This window comes from Pagrus pagrus (assembly GCF_965226575.1).
Source record: "Pagrus pagrus genome assembly, chromosome: 1".
Classification (NCBI taxonomy): Eukaryota; Metazoa; Chordata; class Actinopteri; order Spariformes; family Sparidae; genus Pagrus; species Pagrus pagrus.
In genome coordinates, this window is record NC_140185.1 from 33906261 (window position 1) to 33928020 (window position 21760).

Genomic DNA, 21760 nt, shown 5'->3' on the forward strand with positions numbered 1-21760 from the left:
TTATACGTCTATATATGTGAACAGAGTTTGACAACTGTGCGCTGAGCTTACACAGCAGCGGAAAGTTTAAGAGGATGGTAATTGCAGGACTGAAAACAAGCTGAGCATGAGACTGGCAGTCAGAACTGAAACTATGAAAGAATTGTCCAAAGTCGCTGCCGCCGGCCCCTGCAGGGACTTCTGAGAAAGAAGGCTGGTAGTAGGGCTATTTCGGTGTGCGGGGGTTCGTCGCAGCGATACGTTCGGCGACGTTTTTATCCCGGACTGTCTTCAGCCGGGCCCCCCCCACCCCTCTCTCTCTCTCTCTACTGGCAGCTCTGTCTGTTAGTGCATACCACAGAGACTGGAGGGACATGTGATCCCCCGGGCTTCACCATGGAAAAGTCTGGCTCAGGTATCCATGTGGCATTACAGTCATCTGGACGAAAAACCATTACTCACGGGCTGACAAACGCATGCATAGTCCAACACACACACACACACACACACACACACACACACACACACACACTGGATGATGTACCGCTGGCCACATTTCAAAGTCTTCCGCTGCACACAGACTTTGCTGACTGAGACGGTCTTATCGTAATTGATGATTAACCTTAATAATTAAAAATTAACTTCATAAAATGCTTTGTAGGATATGAGTGTGCGTTTATTGTATACATGCTGGTGTGTGTGTGTGTGTGTGAGTCAGAGGCGAGGCTGTGACAGCGTGAGAGGGGATTTCTGTGTAATCCACAGAGGTAGAAGGTCAGATGGTGTGATCCTACCCTCCTCAGACTAGTGCCGGCCGGGCCGCAGCGCTGTGGGTGGCCTCAGGAAGAGAATACAGAGAAACCACAGGACTGACTGACTGACTGCCTGGTGGGCTGGCTGGCGGGCTGGCTGTCAGACTGATACCCTGAAGCAGGGACCTGGGCTAAACCTGTGTTTGTTGTTGTTATGAATGGGTCAACACACATTGTGATATGGCTTCATGACCCCTTCACGGTCCTAAGCTTTTTTTAATGTGGTCTCCTCAGCTTTGGTGTGACGACGGGGGAAATCAGTGGTTTCTATGAAGATTTGCGGGATTACATTAGAGTTAATGAAGATGCAGCGTAATTATATTCGAACTACGATCTTTTGCAAGCTCTGCAATATATAAATGGATGACAGACTTCTCAGATATAAGCTTATATATGATTTATTAGATCGGATAATTTCCTAGGACTAACCAATTTTGCACATTTGCGAGCTAAACTGATCACTCCATTTGTCAATTAATGCCCGTGCTCACTTAATGACCACAGTTAATTGATTTAACACAGTCATACTTAACGAATCATTTCCAGTGGCCGATTCATTCATGTTAAATGAAAGGCAGTCACTTCTGCGAGCATTTTGTAGGGTTTACGGTCGATGCCAGCCGTCTGTGTAGTGATACAAACGTCTAATCGCAGGCTCGACACTTTTCTTATGTGAACTGTGTAATATAATGTAAGAAAAATACGTTTTTAACATCAGTTTTTCTGAGGAATTACTGTTTAAGTTTCAGGAAGTTGGATTTGGTTGATTTTAATGAACAGTAATTCAAAATTCACTGACAAGTGATACTGTTGAAATACTCTCCTGTTTACTGATGTTTTCCTTTCTGATACTCACTTCAGTCGTTTGATGTTTGTACTGTTTCCTTTAAGAGACACTATTCATCTGACATTGTACCCGTTCGTATGAGACAGCTGTCACGCGTTAATCGCTGGTTGTCAACGTCAGCAGAGACGCCGCAGGATTACATTACTGCAAGATGAACTCACGATGAGTTTAATGTTGTTTGTCTGTTGTTCCAACTCGTGCTGACCCGTTAAGACGGCTCGCACACACACACACACACGGGCATGACCCGCGTCGCTGTGTCGATCCGAGCGGGGCGTTAAGACTGTGGGAACGTCGACGCTGGCCTCGGCTACCACGCAGCCTGACAGAAAAATAAAACCACTCCACAATAAACATTCCTTCAATTCCTCACACATACGTGCACGCACATACACACACGAGGACGGCATCTTGAATGTCTTGAATTTCTTTCTCTTTTTTTTTGATGAATGATCCAAAATTACTCAGGGGTTAACCAAGAACATGAGAAAAAGGGGGAAGAGGAATGTGCTAATTGGTTGTTGTCTGTGGTGATGGATGGGAGCCGTATTATTAGTCTGCTAGGGTTACTCTGGGGTTTGCTCTGGTCAGTGTATAAAGTATCCCTTGCTTTTTTACTTTAGGCACACACTCGCACGCAGACACGTCCTCCTCCTCTCATGAAAAGTCTGACCACTAAACAGAAATGTGACATGAGGCAGAAAAAGAAACAAGACGATTCAAACTGCTGCAGAAAACCTCTCACCCTTCCTTACTCGTGCGGCTGTCTTCGCCCTGCGACGTTACGATTATCATGTTCGACAGTTTACGAAACCTTAAAGTTGTGATGATGTCAGGCGTGAAGTCTGAAATCTGAAAGATGAGAATATTTGCTCGAGCTTCTGCAGCGATACAGCACCGAACCAAAGACTGCATCCATTTCTCCAGATAATAGCCTGATCCGACACACTCATCCTGGCAGTCTCTTCTAACACAGTCTCTACAGAGCACCTCCACACTGGCTGACCCACTGACACCACCTCCTTCGAGCTTCAGCTCTCTACTTTCTGGGCTTTGGCAGTGATTGATAAGACTGTCCTGTGCCAAAAAAAATTACTTGTAGGAGATCTAAAAATAGGCTCGTCTCCCACCAGTCAGTTGGTCACATGAATAATGAGGCACACTGCTTCTGCCCAGCTCCAGAAAAGTAACAGTTCTGGTTACACTAGTCAGACCGACAAGAAAACCCAAACCTCTTCAACTTTAATGAAACACGTAAAAGTTCAGTGTGTCACCTCTACTCAGGAAGGTTTTTACAGGATTCCTGGTCGGGTCTGGTTCCTCCTTGTTTGATTTAGGAAATGAACATACAACCAGCGATCGGCGAAATATTTGTGCCGTTGCTCCTTCGTTAACTCACTGAATGTTGGCTTTCACTCATTCTTCTGAGAAAGACCATAACAAGCTAATTAAGTAATGACATTCGCTTAAAAAAACACCCCGGGTGAGAAGTTAGGTCGGCGAGGAGGGGTCGAAGGAGCAGCATGTCGCTCGATCAGATAGCTGGTCCGCCTTAACTGAGCCTCGCTAACATTATCACACAACCTACGCACTATTCCTGAAAGGCATAACTACTTGTATAAAACATTTTAGTTGAATAAACATCCTAAAAACAAATTCACGGATGCTTTGGCGCCAGTCTTGCAATAAACAGGCAGAAACCCTGCACACTAAAGCCCATTAGGACATGTGTTTTTAACAGAAACGTCTCAGGTTTTTTCTACAAGATGAAAAATGTAGCAAAGCAAACATTTATTTAAAAAAAGAGACTCGATTTATGTTTAGAAAAGCATCAAATATGATCTTCCATATACAAAAACACAGAGGCGGATTATTTCACACTGACATCAAAAGACTGAAAATCTTTACATTTTGCACAGAGTCAGTTTCTTAAACACTGAATAAAATAGTAGCAGCAGCCGCAGTAACAGTAATACTAACTGCATGTTAGCGCCGCTGTTTGACAAGAACGTAAGCGGACGAGTTTGTTAAGCCACAGATAATGAAGAGAACTCACTCCCTTCGGTTTGATTTGAAATGAAAGAGCTCAAAGTGGATTTGCCCAAAACTGCAACACCGGTCATCCCCTCGCTAAAGTGATTCCTTCAACTAATGAGTGAAGACGAGGCTCAGCTGACGCAACATTTGCAAATAGTTAAGAGAATCTGGAAAAAAAAACAGGTCTCATTAAACTCCAGCCCACGTCCTGATGATGTGAGCCCAATGACCACGATAACTTTATGTATGTAAAACGGTAACCGCAAAAGAGGCCATCCATCTCTTGTGGTCCAGCAATGAGCCAATGATGGGTTTTCTTTTGAGACCTTTGCTAATTCAAGGGTCAGAGGTCAATGTGGGAGAGCCTTTGAGGCCAAAGGAGAAGCCGCTAGCACCCACCCACCCACCCACAGTGGATGACCTGCAGCTTAAACAATGTGAGGTGGTAGCCAATATCAGGAGTAGTGATATGAGACCGACGGGATCAAATACATCGCAGTGTTTGTACTATTTGTTGCTGCTCGTCTCTGTTTCTCGGGGGCCAAACAGATTTATTAAATCTCTGCAGAATTCAGTTTGAGGTGCCGGCTTCAGGGAACAAACAAGCAATCTTCCCGCCACACTTGGGACCAGCTAAAACAATTTCCCAGACATGATGTTAAATGTTCTGCGGAGACCGGAGCAGAGCGAGCTTTTTCTGCTTTCAACAGCAGCCAGGTCGTTCAGAGCTTCTTCGGGGCCCTTTTCGGACGCGGGATAGTACGGCCCCTGTGTGTTTTAAGAGTTGTTCAAGGCCCCTTCACAGAAAGTGATTTATTACCGGACTACAAACACAGAACACAGTGTGCCTGCCCCATTACAACATCGCGTCTACATCACTCGACGGCCCTGAAGGTTCTGTTTGGTTTGGACACTGGAAATATTTGGCGAACCTCATCAATTGCACACTTTAAAAATATGAATTTGGATATACCAGAGAGAGACATTAGCATATTTAAAGAATAATAATATTTACTGAACAAACACCCTTTTCAAGTCGCTCCTTTAAGAATAGGGGAACCACTCTGTTCCCCCCTCAAGTGTGTTTTCCTTACTGGTGAAGCATTACAGCGAGGAATGCTTATTCAGCAGCAGCCCTCTGATTGATTAATGTCAACTAAAGCAAACTAAGAATCAATAACTGTGCAGCTAAACGCCATTATAGCGCAACAATTATAATATGAGTGATTAAATATGAGTAAAAAGCACAGAGCAATACATGGAGAAAGGTTGGGTTCCTGTAAATAAATTAATTAAGGAGACCTGCTCAATTTGGAAAGTGTCATGAGATGACTTTTGTTGTGAATTGGCGCTATACAAATAAAGATTGATTGCTTGATTGCTTGATTGATTGACATGTTTAGATTGCTGTTAAATTTAGATTAAAAGACAACGTAATTAACAGAAGTAAACACAGTTTCCTTATGGTTTCATATTGGAAGATAAGTAGCCTAAAGATACGGTGAGTTGGTATAAAATATATGGATAAATATATGTATGGGGAAGATCGGAGGTCTTGGCTGCATGTCCACTTAAGCCCAGTCTGTCAGTCTGAGGTCACATTCTTAAGGAAATTGAGTGAAAGTGTCACACTGCTTGGATCACATGTCAAACGGCTAACCTCGCTGGCTTAAAAAAGCTCCATCATGTCCGGAGTTTGAATCATTAAGTCTCCTTTAAAATGCAGGATTGCAGGACATGAAAGTCCATTAAAATCAAGCCCATCACCTCATGATAGACCTCTCTGTATTTCATAGTTTACCAGAGGTTTTAAATTCATGGCAACTTTGATGGAGTAGGAGGGAGTAACTGGGGAGAGACTATGGCGTCACAAGCATTACTCTCACTGCCAGAGCTCTGCACTGCAAGTTTAAATCAGCCAACTCATCCCTTGGTCGCGAAACCTCGATCAGCATTAACATGAACGACGACATCATCGACTGAGTGCATTCCTGAACTTATGTGGAGCGGGATGTAGCTGAAGAGAGTGCTCTGCTCAGCTAGCCAGAGCGAGAATAAGGTTTAAAGAAGAGCTTTAGTCATTTGATTTTCGTATTTCGGGATCCATATATTGTATGGCGATGTTTTATGTGTCATTCCGCTGGATGGAGAGCACGAGGGACCGAGAAAAGTGAAAAAGACAGTGAGCACATGCTGGCAGAGAACCGACTTGGTGAGTTGAGACAGAAAGTTGCCTCCAGCGTCATCCTCACTCTGGCTCTGCAGACATGGACCCACTGGGCCAATTTTTTTCTCTCTGCTGCGAGTCTCCGTTTGAAAGTGAAAGGGTACATTAAAGTGCAAATAATATGTACTTGTATGTGATTGTGGGAAAGTCCCACAAGGCCTCTTGGTCTCTACGCTGTCTGCCTCTGCGACCCGCCACACAGGCTGACAATTTATGTGGCCGACGACAGCTCCCCCTGATCGCGCGCCAGGGCTCGGTGGAGGCAGGCCTCTAGAGCAATGGCAGCGCTACTGGCACTCCATCAAAACCCAGGAAAAATCTCATTAGGACTGCGGCTGGGTGCCTCCTGCCCCCCTCCTACATCCATGGCAAGAAAACACCTTCAGGACTGCGACGTTTCGGAGCAGCGGTGCCGACTTCAAGTGGAGAGCGTCACACATGAAAGGCCATTTTAGCCAAGTGGGCAAGACAGGCAGTGACAGAGACATGGGAGAACGTGGGAATATCGCCGTTGCTTCTCCAAGTGCACGTCTGTTTCCCCCGGGCCATTCAAACAGGAGACAGCTGAGGTCACTGACACTCGCATAAAAGCCACCCAGCACAGGAACAAGGGTGAAACACAGCGCTACAGAAACTGGGAAGTGATCATTCTCACTTCATCACAGCTACAATACGTCCTGTATCTTTTCATGATGGGTGTAAGTAGACTGTCATAAAACACAGAGGGGACAGTGCATGTACATGTAATGCCTTTCTGTCCTTGTACCTGGTGAGTTAAGATACACTTAGCTTGTCATCGTGTCTCTGTACTTTGTCCCATAAATGTAGAGCACTTGGCGAATAAAATGATTTTGACTGATTGCGTCTCGCCTGGACAGCAGCCATTAGCTCAAAGTTTAGCGAGTAACTTAATGGTGAAAACAGCTGTACGGCATGGGAATGTTTCAAAGGGCCCGAGTGCACACACAGCCCCGATGTTAAAAAAAACCCAAGAAGTAAAATAACACAAAAAAAAAGAAACTCGTATTAGTTTTAGAGCTGCAAATTAGCTTATAGGTGTAGTGTTACTCGCAGGAGATCTCAAGAGAGGAAATACCCATCCCCCCCCACCTCCTCCACCATCCCAAAGAGTAAACTGAGATACACCGGAGGCACTTTCAAAAGCGAGGCAGCACAACTCTGCCAATCTGGAGCAGTGCCTATCCTGCAATGTGCGGTAAGTGTGGTGTTGTTGCTGTCAAGAAAAAAAAAAAAAAACCTAAACGGACCACCAGTCATCATCAGACAGCGCTTCAGTTTAAACCCGAGTCCGGTCTTCTGCAAGTTCTTAACGCTGGAGTGCGCCGCACCTTCCAGCAACATTAAACAGTCTCATTCAAAGCCCCACGTAGCAGTAAAACATGACGCCCCGAGATGGAGCCAAGATAGAGTGTTGATGTGAGCTAGTGAAGCGCTGCGCTGCCTCTGAGTGAGAGCTTCAAAGGGGATCAGTTTTCACACATGAAATAAAGATCTCAGATAATCATATAGCATAGCAAAGCTGACGCAAGACGGTCCCATTTAAAGGAGGGAGACGGAGGAGACGGGGGCCAATTTTCATACAACACCTACACGCTGAGAGCCGTGGCAAATTAATGCGTCTGCGTTTCTCTCCAGCCAAACGAGATAAATCTGTTTTGTTTTGGGTTTTTTTTCCACAAAGCCACAATCAGGCTCATCATCGCATGATGTGTTGAAGGTAGTTTCTTGAATTCGCTCCAGCAGAACAGATGCTCGGGTCATCTAACATGTCCGTGCTTCACAAGGAACCGAACAAATGCGTAAAGAACTGATCTCATGAGCAGAAGAGAGAGCCAAGAGGAAGTCATATCTGCGCCGTTTTACAATGCGATTTTATGCCTTTGATAAGACACTCCGCTGCCTTTCCAGAGGTCACAGACTGTAAATCTTTTTGATGTTGAGCCCCTTCGCATGCACCATTACGGAAACACAAGTTTTCTGGTGGATGCTTTTAATCTGAAGCGGCTTGCCGGGCATTTAGCGCGCAAGTTTTATTTTTTTTTCAGTACAAATGTGACACAGCTGATCCGCATTATTACTACACAACACAATCATGATTTAGTGGTTTCATCGGATGGGAAAACTGTACGAATATCATCAAGTGGTTACGACACCCAAGTTTAAAAACCACATGTAGGTCCCCAATGACCACTTAAGCTTTCTCTATTGCGTCATAAGCACTACATCTCCCCGGATTTCTCACCACCTAGAGAGAGAGCAAAAACTTGAGTTGAGCTGACACCAAACTGGACAAATAACCGCGAGATGTGAAGGCGGCCGACGTGCAATTTAACGTCTCGAGAGGGAGCATCAAAGACAGACACCTTCTCTCCAGACGCTGCGGCCCCACGCCTGACACCCCTCAGTCACGGCACACCCACTTCCCCCTCCCTGCACCCCAGGAAGGAAATTATAGCCACGGAGTCGGGATCCATCACCAGGCAGGTCGGAGGAAGCTGCTCTATGATTAAAGTGTGCACGGTCAGCAACACCAGGACTGCAGGGGTTTGAGGGGAGGCAGCACATGCCAGAGGGCTTGCCGTGTTAACTCTAGTTCACGACGCGGGTCATGCAGAGATTCCTCCACACACACACACACACACACACACACACACACACACACACAGAGCAGACACTTTAGTGATGTGGAAGAGAAAGCACAAGGAGGCGGTGCGGTTCAGTGGAGTTCGCGTACCATATATTAAGCCAAATTATACTGTATGTCTGTGTAAATGAACTCTCTGACATCGCTGAATAATAGGCTGCAAAGACGTGTGTCCGCGTGGTGTGTGAAAGTGTGTGTGTGTGCGTGTGATATTTTTGTGCGCGCGTTGTTTGCTCTCTGAAGTTATTTTCTTTTTTTAACAGAACCCGCAAGGGCCTTGATTGGATGCTTTATCCTTTTGTAGAGCGATAGTGCGCAGCCACCGCTCATTTCTCCACGTCAGATTTACATTGCAAACACTGCCGGTCACATTACCTCACCCACATCAAAGGCTGCCTCCTGAAAGGCTCAGTGGAATATTAGCAGAGATTTACAGCCCTCATCACTACGCTTCAGAAACATGCTGATCTGAAGTAATCTACTTCCCCCTCTCCCTTTTTTTTTTGTGTGTGTGTTTCATGTGTGAAGTTGGCCAACACTTTAATGACCCATTTACAAAACTTTTACACCTGCAAAGATAAACTTTTACAACTCATCCAGCCGCCTCAGGCACGAAACCCTACCTGTAACTCAAGGTGACAGCCCTTTATTAGCTTTTGAAAAAATACATAACCACCACGGCAATTAACATTTATCACACTGTTTATCAGACCTTTATCTCAGCAGAGGCAGGGGAGAGAGGGAGAGGATACAAGGTGTCAAGATCAAGAGTCGAACTGCGTGATCCGGCCCACAGCAATTTAGAGACGGCGATTGCTGAGAGCGCTTTCGTTTTCCACGCAGGAGAAAAACATCGGGGCCTCAGCCCACGACTGTACTCTTACTTTCTCTTAAACTTGTTGGTAAAAATGAAACAGTTAGCCGTACAGCTGAAACAGATATGAGTGCCAGCAGATAGCTATAGTTTTCAGGCTCTGTAGCTGTGGACTTCAGTTGTCACAATACCAGAATTTTAAACTTCTTATCCCAAAAAAACGTTACTCAATACCTCTTTCAATATCACCAAAAAAGTAACGAAACAAACCCAAGACAAGGGTTGAAGATCTGGGTTTTTTGGGGGGGGTTTTATATAGCTTTGGTACTTTTGACACCATCAGATGTATAATTAGCGAGACCGAATTGTTTTAAACAACCTCAACGTCGACATTACTGATCTTCAGACTCAATTCCACTAATGTAACCTGCAACGATGCTCGTAAAAAGTCACACACTTCGCGTTAAGGTAATATTTGAGCAGGCGGCGCGAGCAAAGCCACTTCTGTTTTTATCCTCAAGTTTCCCTGGGAGTCAGAGAGTTAACGGGGGAATCTGAGCTCGAGGTGAATCCTTAAACGTACATTCTCCTGCAGCCAATGAACTCCACTTTGGGACCTTGCATTCCCAAGAGGAAGCCACGGTTTGGAAGGGAATGGAGACAGCCTGTCGCTTGGCCTTGATTTACAGGTGGTCTCCGCCTGCCAAGAGTAACAAATCACAACATTATGGCCCTCTGAATTCAGAGGAGAGCTCAGGTCCAGAGAATGAGAAAAAGAGAGAGGGGGAGAAGGAGAAGAGAGGGAGTCTTATGAAAATGACACACCTCATCTCCAAAAGCTTGTGCGGTTAGTACAGCAATAGGATATCTCACCCTTCATGAAGGAAATGAGTTTGCTCTGGAGCCTTTAACTTCCTTGGCAGAGAGGGTAGAGCGGTGCTGCCGATGCGACGCGGGCTTACAGAGCGTGTGCATGCGTGTCAATCATTACTGCAAAAATAGGATGGATTATAGATTTAAGACAACTGGCTGGCAACATGCCTGCCTTCATGTGTGCCGTGTTAAACAGTGAATGTGCTTCACTGTGTCTAGAGGGTCGTGGTAATAAGTCAAAGCGCTCTTTGAGGGAGAGACAGTCCTTCAGTCGTCTGGGTGGCTTCAGACGCCAGTCTCAAGTGCTGCAAAGTGCAGGAGGAACAAAGTTTTTAGTCAGGAAGTCTACCTCGAGGGCAGAGGGAACGTGACAGCCACTTCAACCTTTAACCACATCCATAAAAAGAAGAAAGACTTCAGTCGCTTGTCATGTCAGCAGCTACACCGTCTAACTCCGAAATAGGCTCAGACAATGGATGCTTCATGTTTCCAGGTGTATCTTAAACATTCAGAAGGTTTCATTGGCTGAAAATTGTTGCTCACTTGTGTGTTAAGAGAAGACAGTGGACTTTCACCACCTTCATACCAAAATTAGCACGTACATGCAAGTGTTTTAAACATAGGCAGGGTTAGACCCGCTAAAAATAGGCGACTGACTCCTTTCCCTTTCTGTTTTTTTTTTCCTGTTGTGTCACGACGCCACAAACACTGGCAAACAGGGAACAATAGGAAGCAGCATGGAGGCCGGTGACAGCGTTAAGGTGTTTACTTTTTTTACATCTTTCACTTCAGTCTCTCTTTCAAACTCAACGCCGACAGATGGAAAAATCTTTGCGCAGCAGCGTCCTTAACTTCAACACTCGTCATAGCGTCATGCCAGAAAAGGGGCGACGATTAGCATGTCCACCCATGTTGTGTTTTCACCACTGCAGATCAGAACTGGAGCTGAAAATGACCTGTGACCACTGCAGAGTCATTGTATTGTACCATTTCCCTTTGGAGACAAAAGCCAGATTTGAGTGGGTGTTAGTGGTTTTTATCAGACAAGCCCTCATGCTGGTAATGTTTTCTAATAAAGGGTATCTCAGTTTGGAATCAAAGTCTTCTCTTTAATGTGTTTTGTATCATCCGATCTAGTCGGGACACGTTAGATTAAAAGCTGGAATGCAGAAAATAGACGATGGTTTTATCTTGTAATACTATCCGATCCAGTCCTGTAAGTTGTCAGGTTTGCATTGTGAGTGAAAATCCTGCAGTCTGGATGCGATCCAGCTACGGTAAACAATGGAACAGAAGCAAACTGTGGACGAGGAGATGTCATAAAACCTAATCTTTATAATCAGACCTCCATAATTCTTCCAAATGACAGAACCAGCCCATCTTATTTCGCTCGCAGCCAGCTACTGAACCTCGTCGCTGCAATCAACAGCGGAGCTCCATGTGGTAGGTGGCAGTTATGAAGACCTCTGATGTGTGCATGTTAGCCAGATGGGACTGACCTCAACACCAAGGTGGCCGTTCTTCCTCTCCGTCTATGCACACAAACGTCCACAAACTCACTCACACACACACACACGATTGAAACACACAGGCACACGCACAGCATGTTTGGAGCAGACATCCTGCCAGCCACAAGCCACTACCTCCAAACATCCCTCACATCTGACCTTTTAACTGTGGACCTAAAATTTCTGTAATTACAGAGAGTGTTTCAACTTTGCAAGTAAACACAGCAGCAGAAATAGACACTTCAACTACTATATACAAGTATGCTGGTGCCAGGCGCAGGTTTCTATTCATAGCTGACTGGAATTAGTGGCTTGTGTCACTGCTCACCAAAATGAACTTGCAGCGGAGTCGGTTACTCAGCTGCAAACTGCTACCAAATTCGAGAGCCGATGCTCATACACACGTTAACGTACAGCGCACGCAGAGACAGAAGAAATACAGGGACAAGGAAACAATTTATCAAAAGGCTTAACCACTGAATTCAATCAGCAGGCACATCACTACTGTTGGTTTCACAGCTCCACAGTATCTGTCTTAAATATAGGGTGAAATAATCACATCATCAACATACAGGGAGAAGCACTGCTTGTATTTACTTTTCCACTATTCACAGATAGACAAAGGCATCAAATTTGACATCTTGTTTGTGCTTCCAAATAAAACAAAAGCTTACGCAACGTTAAGTTCACTGTATGGAGAGGAGAGATTTAAGGGAAAAGGGCAGGCGCTTTTAAAAGATACTTGGCAGGTGATATCTCTCTATTACCATCGATCATGAGCTCACGCCAACCAATCAGATCAATAATGGGAGAGAGCTGCCACGAGCAGAGCCAGTTCATAAATCAAACTCCTACCGAAGCCAGCCGAGAGAAGAAAACATTGTTTCCATGGAGAAAAACCTTCAGTGCTGTTCCTTGCTCATCTTTCACTGAAATAAACCCTCCAATAACTGATGCAATAGCAGCATTATCACAGGTATTTTTTCCAACGAACAGTCGCTTCTCTCGCTGGTCATCATGTCTAAACCACACCTGCAGCTGCCTGTTGTTTCTCACAGGATGCTCATTGGTTTAACCTCTATGATCGGCAACAAAGGCAAAGCCTGAATGTTGCATGATCACATTCTCATGTGAATCCAGCTGTCTTGTAAGGTAAGGATTGTATGCTGCAACACAGGAATTTTGAAAATACAAGCATAATGCTGAAGGTATCCACTAAAGACTTACAGAAGCCTTCATCCACACATGCAGTTTTTCAAACTTGAGCAAGAAATTGGGGTTGGGGGGGAGTGGTGGGTTTGACGGACAGGGCAAATGGCCCCTTTGGGGGGGCGCAGGGTCGGCCTGCTTCATTGAGAGTCTACAGGGTGAGGTCCTCTTTAGGTTGTGGCACCTGTGGAGCATAAACACACCAGGGGAGGACAGCTTTCCTTTCAGCAGGGCCGCTCCTCTGTTTAGCTTTCCTTCCACCAAAAACATCCCCTAACAGACAATCCAGACCTCCTCCAGCCCTGGCGCCACAGGAAGAGCCGAAGAGCCCTGGAGCCTCCCATCTGTGGGAGGCACAATGCTCTCCCAACTCTGTTTACCCAAATCCACTTCCTCCATTCCCTCTACCTCAGGTGGCCTAAGAGCCCTGGTCACAAAAAGCTCTCAAACACAGGGAGAATAAAACCGCACGGCCAATGAGAAGCTGCGGAGTCCATCAGTGGCGTTTCCCCTTCGACCAGTTCGCAAGAAAAACAAGTGGAAGGGCATCACGCTGGGACTGTGCGTCTGTTAGCCGTGATAAATGGATTCACATATTAGGGTAAACAAATGGGTATTGCGAGTATGTATATCACACAAGTGTGCACGCACGATTCCCTCCAACGTACGCACTCTCGTGAGAGCTCGATAGCAGCTTTATGCAGATGTTGATCACACCCTATCTCAGAGCCACTTTGAGTGCTCAGTCAAATTATTCAGCGCTTACTGCACGGGCCAGAGCGCAACCCGCAGGGGAACCTGATAAACAAACAAGAGAGAATTATTCAGGGTTTAAACACTTAAACACCCACTTCAGCAGAGCCTTTTAAGTGGGTGATTAAAATGGGCACTGAGCTTCCACAGAAAGCTCAGAGGAGCTCAGCACCGCCACAGGAGCCCGAGTCACCTAGAGTTTCCTCGCAGACCCACACACGGGCCTGTCAGTCCCCATCTGTAACACACGTTCAGAACTTTTATTCTGGAGGTACAGACACACACGACTTCAAGAACTGTAGAAATACAGCTGAAAGTACAGGCCGACGGCTTACTGGGACACTCAATGTAACCGACACTGCTAGATACACCTGTGCTTCAAGTCTAAATGCCTACAGTGAATGTGACGATTATGTAATAATAGGAAATTTCGCCTGTGCTACTGGACTGATCTTCCCCTCCATGTAATTTGCTGTAATAAAAAAACGCTAACACATGGCCTTTCTCATATTTGTATTTCTTGAAGTGCTGCCTTTCATCAAAATCAAGATTAATCTATCAGAGGAATTATATGAAATGTACATGCCAAGTCGTAGGAGTCTTTGATCTACCATATTGAGTGCATGAAACCAGCCATTATCTATCAGCCAATTAATTGCTCTCCTTTCCAACTTGATATTTTCAAGTGGAAAAGGGGGGAAAGGAACAGTTTCCTGAAGCTTTTTCAGAAGGCATTAGCATGTCTAAGGCACGCACATCAAAAGGTTGGAGATATGTAAGCATTACGGCAAAGATGATGATGTCGGTTAAATTAACTCTATTTCTAGATGGATTATCTGCGCGGAGTATCACACCATTCATACTACACGCTAAGCACATGCTAATTAATGGGAAGTCGTTTCAGTGTGAGGGCCAGTTTCAAGACAAAGACAAAGTAAACAGCCCAACATCCTAAAAAAACTAACCATTTCTCAGAATGGTGAAAATAAATGCCACCCTCAAGTGTGGAAGGAAACCCTCCAGCCTAAATGCAACTGTGAAAAGGGTGGTGAGAGACACTTTGATCAACAGCTATCCGTCGCTCCAAACTGAGCATATATTTGGGGAAACAAAGCACAATCTCAGCTGCTAATCCCCTGAGATTTAGAGCACATTCCCCCAGAAGCCTTTGATCTCTGGAGTGCATCCGTACAGCTGACTCCAGACACGCTGCACACCCACATGCACACGCATGAACACATTTGCACATGCGTGAGCACCATTTCTCTCATCCTATTAAGATGCCAAATAAATGGTTTTTACTCATAATGACACGGACGAGTGGCAATTTATCTTTGCTTTTAAAAAACTTTAAACATGTTGTGATCAAGTATTACCAGGAAGAGACCTCTGCAACTAGACAACACACATTCAATACTACATTTACTCATAATATCCAAAAATATATAGCCAATCAAAGATACATCGTATCGGCATGAACGTTATCCAATATGCACAGATATTGCATTTTCGGCAGCACAAAACTCAGGATGCAGTGATGATGCTCCTGAAAATAGTGTTGAGGGGGTAACTTTCCAAAATCTTTCCAAAAAGGTAACAACTGCTAGTTTGTCTACATTAATACAGTTAGTGACCAGGTTAGGGTGTGGGTAATTTGCCATTTTCAGCATGTAGGTTGCTAGCTCCCGTAGAGACGAGGATTTTAAAAATGCGAACACACAGAAAGCGGATGGGGAGAAGAATATCGTCATTGAAATATACCGCCAATGGCAGGCTTATACCTCCAGTCTACATCCGGTTATTCAGACAAAAAGAGATATGAGATGCTTAAGTGCCAAAAAAGAGAAAGGTGGATAAACCTGATCGAATGTCTACATGCCACTGGAGCTTTACCTTACTCTAAACCACCATCATTCTCTCACAGAAATCCTCTCCAGAAGGCTTCACTCGCAGCAGCCGAGAGTTATCCGCTCCGCTTTGTCACACAGCAGAAACTCCTGCAAGCTTTGAGTAATCTATGTGACATACGATGCCGGATGTGACATTAAAGCCACCTGCACGTCCTCGAAACCCTCCCAGTCCCCCAGCTACGCTGACGTCAGCCCCAAGACTTCCACCCCATCTTCTCATGGGAAAATTTTTTAAAAATTCACAGAGCCCCTCTATGGCCAGGTGCTACCCCTCCTCCCCAAAGGCTAAAGGCTTTTCTTCTCTTTAGAGTGTGGCTCCAAACTTTTTTCTCCCAGCCTCTTCAAAGAGCAACAACAGGCCCCTGGTCCCTTGGGAGCACAGAGGGGGTAGAGCCCGGTGGGAGAGGGGCATACGTCACACACGCAGCACGCACAACAGGCCAGCCGGTGGGAAAAGAAAACGCGCAGGGGGACGACAGAAAGAAGGAGAGAAAGAGGAAGAGGAGTCTGCATTTGAAAGGTGCTTTCAGCTTTCGAGACAAGGGCCCTCGCTTTGTGAGAACGACAAGGAGAGAAAAAGCACAACAGCAGAAGCGAAAGACGAAGGGGGCGCAAAAAACCTGCCATGTCTTTTATCAGACTCTGAGGCTGAGGGAACGCGTTTAAAAAGCTTTAGGCCTACTTCCAAAAAGACCTTTCTACTTTAAAAAAAAAAAAAGAAAAAAATCAAAGTGCTGGCAACCGACTGAGAGACAAGGGGGTTGGGGGCAGAAGTTTCACTGTGATTCACTTTTTGAATTGCATTCTGTCGTCAGATGTACCTTTTCCTTTTTGTCTACGACTGCACACAAACTCGGTTTGAAAAAAATATATAAGCTTTGGAAACGGTGAGAGCTCGGGAGGACTGGAGGTGGCTTTTTTTTTTTTTTGCTCCGCAGAGGGTAGGGCTCCACGGCGGAGGAGGAGGAGCCATCAGTTTCACTACAAACACCTCCCCGCATGGCCTACTTCAAATGCAGTCTCGTTTCATCAGCCACAACCGACACAGGGCCACAGGGTAAACTCAAGAAACAGATGGAGGCTAGGAGGGGAGAACCAGGAGAGGGGGGAGGGGGACTTTAAGAATAGGAAGGGGGTAACTCTAGGAGGAAAAAACATTAATATTTGTTATTTCTTCCTACATGACAGGCTTTTCTTTCATCTGACGCCAAGAGAAGCAACCTAATAAACTAACCACCAGAAATTTGAACTTCCAAGTCATGAGTTATAAAAACCTCCCGCCCTATCCGTGTCTGTGTCGGCGACATCATTCTACAGGGTGCACACAACACATCAAGTTGACGGGCAGGTGAAGACACCGCGCTGTACGCAGGGGGAGAGAGTGTGCCGAGGCTCACATGACCCGGACCCCTCATCTGTTGAGCACCCCAGAGATCCACCTGCCGGCACCACTCACTCACTCACTCGCTCGCTGTCTGTCTGTCTGTCTGGCAAACAAACTCATGAATGAGTCTGCATGGAAACATCATTAAGCCTTCAGGTGGGGTCTCAATCTATCCGTGCACCCTCCAATCTCACGTCCTCAAACCATTGATGAAGACAGCTCCTCCAAGCAATGACCTATATGAGACCGGCATTGTTTTCCTACAGGGAATACGGTTTGGAAAAGATCGGATCAAACGAATTCCAACGTGGACTCCCTACTGTTGACACCCGACCCACATTCTGCTGGACCCTGCTTCAGCTGGGAGGAGGGGGGTTCAAAGAACAGCGTCTATAAATAACTGTCTCACCAGGTACTCTATACAATATAGACAGCTTTTAAAGCTAAGAGAGTTTCATTCACATTCTCTCACCTCGGAGGTTAGCTTCTGTTTTTATCCGAGGGCACAGCAGGGTCGAGCTTTGAAACTTCTCACAAAAGCGCTACGACTTCTAATACCGCTAAAGCATGTGTCGCAGAGGATGACTAAAGAACGGTTCATAATTCAAGGTTTGAGGATGATTTATTATTTTAAAAGTATGTCTTCTGAAGTTAAAATGATTTTCGCACGTGGAATTTAAATCCGTAAATGCTCTGGAAGCTTTGGGACCTAATAACACGTCTTCCATGGGAACAAAAGCAGCAAATAAAACATTCGCCTGCACTGTTCAGACATATATAAATGTTGAAATCCTAATATTTGGTGAGACAAACGTAAAAAAAAAGGATCCCTGTATAAACTAAAGTTGCTGGTGTTTTACTTCAGAAAAGCTACTGACAGTTACTGTATTTGTTGCGTTTGGTATTTCAGCTCGAATCTCAGAAACTCATATCTTATTGATGAGAACATTTATTTAAGGTGCAGTGAAGATTCGTGCGGGTACAAAAACACAGAAAGTCTCCAACTACCAACACAGATGATCATCAAATCAACCACGTGGGCACAAGAACTGACGCTTTGTGAAGTCCGTATTTGATACCTCCACACTACCCGAACGACAAGAAGCAAACAGCTGGTTCAAACTTAAAAATTAAGCATTAAAGATCTTTAATTCACTTTATAACCACGAAAACAAAAAGGGAAAGGCACTCATAATAAATATTGATGGTGGAAACACCTTTCTTCTTCTGCTCATTTTTCCCTCCGAGCTGTGAAAGCCATTAGGCACAGACGCTTGAATTATTTATACAAACTGAGCTCCACTAACTCTTAATTTTTCAAAAAACATCCAACCCTTTCAGCGGGGGGCTCCTCTTCCATCCTGGGCCGACGCTTCACACACTACTGTTGTTGGGGAACAGCAGTTCATGTTTCCAGGAACGAAGAAATGTATATTTGTTTGTGTGGTAATAATATCTGGTAATTGCATCGTAATAATGGGGTTTTAAATGCTCCCACAACCATATGAGCCCCACTCAACATACGCAACCATGTGAAGCGGCGTGGCTTTTTTTGCCGCAGCGGCGTCGACATGCTCGAGAAAATAAACGTAGTTTCAGGTGTTTCTCGTGGAGCCGATCCTCAAAAAAATGGCCCGCGGGCACAGAGCCTGCAGTGAGCAGCATCCTGTTATTATATGCACCGATATGAAAACTCATATGCAGAAAAAGATGCCTGGGATAACTTATAATTATTACATCCCAAGCAAGTTGACTGTTTTAGTGCACTGGTGACATTTAAGAGGATAAAGTTTAAAATATCCTGCTTCGGTTGCATGTTTCTGAGAACCACATTTCAATGATCGTTGTAAAAAAATGTGTGTAAATCAGCCAATAAACCGTCGGCGTGATCGGAATCTGCCCAAAATAAATCAGGTATCTTTCAAGCTCGAATATGAAGAAGCTCACCACTGTTTTGGGCACACGACAGGGTCATGTGTGCATCATGTAAAGCCGTACTCAACATCCCAATGTCTCGTACCACACTCGATTGCTTGCATGTTACCTCCGAATGCGGCATCTGTTAAAAAGGACCACTACGCCTCTCCTCACTATCCCACCATGCAGCACCGTGACTACCAAAAACACCTTTGCTGCACACCACAAAACAATGGTGGACTTTAGACCGGATTTTTGGCGGGAATCAGGAAATATTTCAGTTGCCCGAGACTTCCTCAAGTCTGGTGTTTGCTTTCTCCTCACCGACATGCTGATAAATCCTCTTACCAGCAGCTCACTTTTCTTCAAGAACCCAACACAGCGTGCGCAGTTGTCTTACTTGCATGATAATCAGTTTAAATGCATGCTATACCATGACCTTTTACAGCAGAACTGCTGCATGCTGTAAAAGCAAAAAAGGTTTTATGGTCATGAAAGAAATGAGAATTGCTTGTTTTGCAGAGCAGCAACATGCGAACGATGATACGATTCTTGAAAACTGCGAGCAACTTAAAGGAGCTGTCAAGTGTAGTAAAGAGAAGCCATGCCACACAACATCACAACAGAGTATTACAGTTGGTCCTCCACTGTGTTACAATGCAGGAGATCCTGGATCCCAGGCTGCCTTTAACAGATAGATGCATTTTCTGTTCAAGGTGTCTGGATCGTGGGCGGAGGAACTGATTTCCCTTTTGTCTTGATGGATTCCTCAAACATGCTGCCTTTGAGGAAGGCATCGCTAACCAAAGAGGCTTAAGGCTCCTCTGAAGCAATTCCAAAGGATTTCCTCACTTGACAACAACAGCACAGTGTTTACGGCAATGCCAAAATACAAAACAAGCATGACCTCCAACATTTCTCCCCAGCCTTTTACAATGCACACTTGTCAGCAGACTGTCACACTGAAACGCTTTCAACTCGGGCTTGATCTATTGTTACCTTTAAAGAAGATCAGCACATAGGACGATACCAACATTTGTTGCCTACACGAGCAGATGAGAGGCTTCTACCAAAGGACTGTTATAAGCCCATGGTTTCATTTTGTCAGCGTGAAACAGTAAACAGAAAGACAAAGACTGGAGCAGACGTAAAACTGAGATGTTGCGTCGCTCACTTCAAGCGTGCCAGCTCTGTGTGCACAGATTATACTGCTTCACATTTAACACATGCGAGCGGCCGACATGAGGAGATTCCTGCCCTCGCTGCCACCTCAAAAGTTTGTCCACAAACAAAAGCTCTGAGAAAGTTTGCGCTGCATTAAGGACGGACTTAAAGGGGCACTACGTAGTTTTAGGGAAGAAATTCAAACACAAGGTGCCCAGAACACTGTTTAAAGGTAGAACGGTGGCAGGGTCCGCCACAAATCGACAAACTGTAACCTTTAAAGTCAGTTCCTTTATTAATTTCAGAGTTTTTTGTTTTTACTAACTTTGATTGGGCATAAAAAAAACAGTCCATGAAGATCTTTAAGTCTCTTCCCAAAAAACTACATAATGCTCCTTTAAACTGGAGACCAAACGCATGTAAAACTAAGACAAACCAACCAAACGATGAGACACACGCACATGGAGAACACTTTCTAATGGGCTCTCTACGTCCACCTATAAATACGTGAGCCTCGTGGGCAGCCTCGTACTCACCCGTGCAGTCAGACCGCAGTTATTCTTGTGGTGACAGTCCCGTTGCTCGAGGCGAGAGCTCGTGCAGTAGTATTTCTGCTTCACGAGCCAGTCGTCGATTCCCTTTCTGGCCAAACAGGCATTGACTACAAAACTGTCGCCTGGAACAAAGAGGAGGAGCTTTATTATGTATATATATTATATTTATTATTATTATTATTATTATTATTATTATTAGCAGGCACAAACTACATGTCCTCATGCTACACTCGTGTTTTCCATCTTCAAACAGTCGGACTCTGGCGCTGTAACTGCTCCCAAACTGATCCCCAAAATATGTGGAGGAGACTTTATTAAATAAAAAATATATATATGATATGAAAAAGAGGCGCGCTTACCTTCTGGGCTCTCCCTCGGTTTACAAATTGCGGCTTGGGAGAGAGAAAGAAAGAAAGAAAGAAAGTCAGAAGACAATGAACAGTGTTACTCGAAAGTATCGCAGGAGGAGAAGCAGCAGAAGGAGAAGAGGAGCTGTGATTTCTCTCAGGAATAAAAAAAACAAAAAAAACAAAGCTTACCATGTTTCGAGTGCAGTTTACCCATTTTCTATGCATCGAGTTGGAGTTGAAAAACCATCAGAAGAAAATATAATCCCAAAAGAAAGAGACCGGGCAGAAAGCAGAGCTGCGATATCCAAGACAAGAGAGGAGAGCGTCCGTGGAGACCGAGAGCAGACACACTGCGCTCAGTACCGGACCGTGTGAGTGGAGGGGAACCAGCGAGCGTCTGATCCGGAGCGCCGCCGCCGCCGCTCACAGCACACAGGGCGGTGCGCGACTTCCTGTGCGCGCCTTCAGAATAAGACGCGCAATGGATGAGACGCGTTGACGAAAATGCAGATGCCATGTGGTCAACTGCAGCAACAGTAAATGATTTTATATCATTTACTGCATTAGTCGAGCATTGTGCGTGCGTAATACGTGAAACCAGAAATATCACTGTCCGCTAAGATTATTCTTTATGCTTTAGATTTAAGAAATTGTGCATTTTAACTTTCAGTAGTTTAGTCCAACGATCTGATGAAACAAGAAACAGAAACAATCCCAAAGTAGCCCATTCCGAGTCAATCGTGTGCTTTTATTGTGA

General features: G+C 45.0%; 1 protein-coding gene across 1 annotated transcript in view; it reads right to left on the reverse strand.

The window, feature by feature from the left end:
* nkd1 (NKD inhibitor of WNT signaling pathway 1) overlaps window positions 1-21378 on the reverse strand; it is a 34277-nt gene extending 12899 nt beyond the window's left edge. Inside the window, exons 1-3 of the mRNA XM_084363448.1 lie at window positions 21193-21378; window positions 21013-21045; window positions 20636-20775 (exon numbers count right to left, since the gene is read on the reverse strand). Coding sequence (XP_084219574.1) covers window positions 20636-20775; window positions 21013-21045; window positions 21193-21217 — 198 coding nt within the window. The 5' untranslated portion in view covers window positions 21218-21378. The remainder of the gene's footprint in view (window positions 1-20635; window positions 20776-21012; window positions 21046-21192) is intronic.
* Between the last annotated feature and the right edge of the window lie 382 nt (window positions 21379-21760).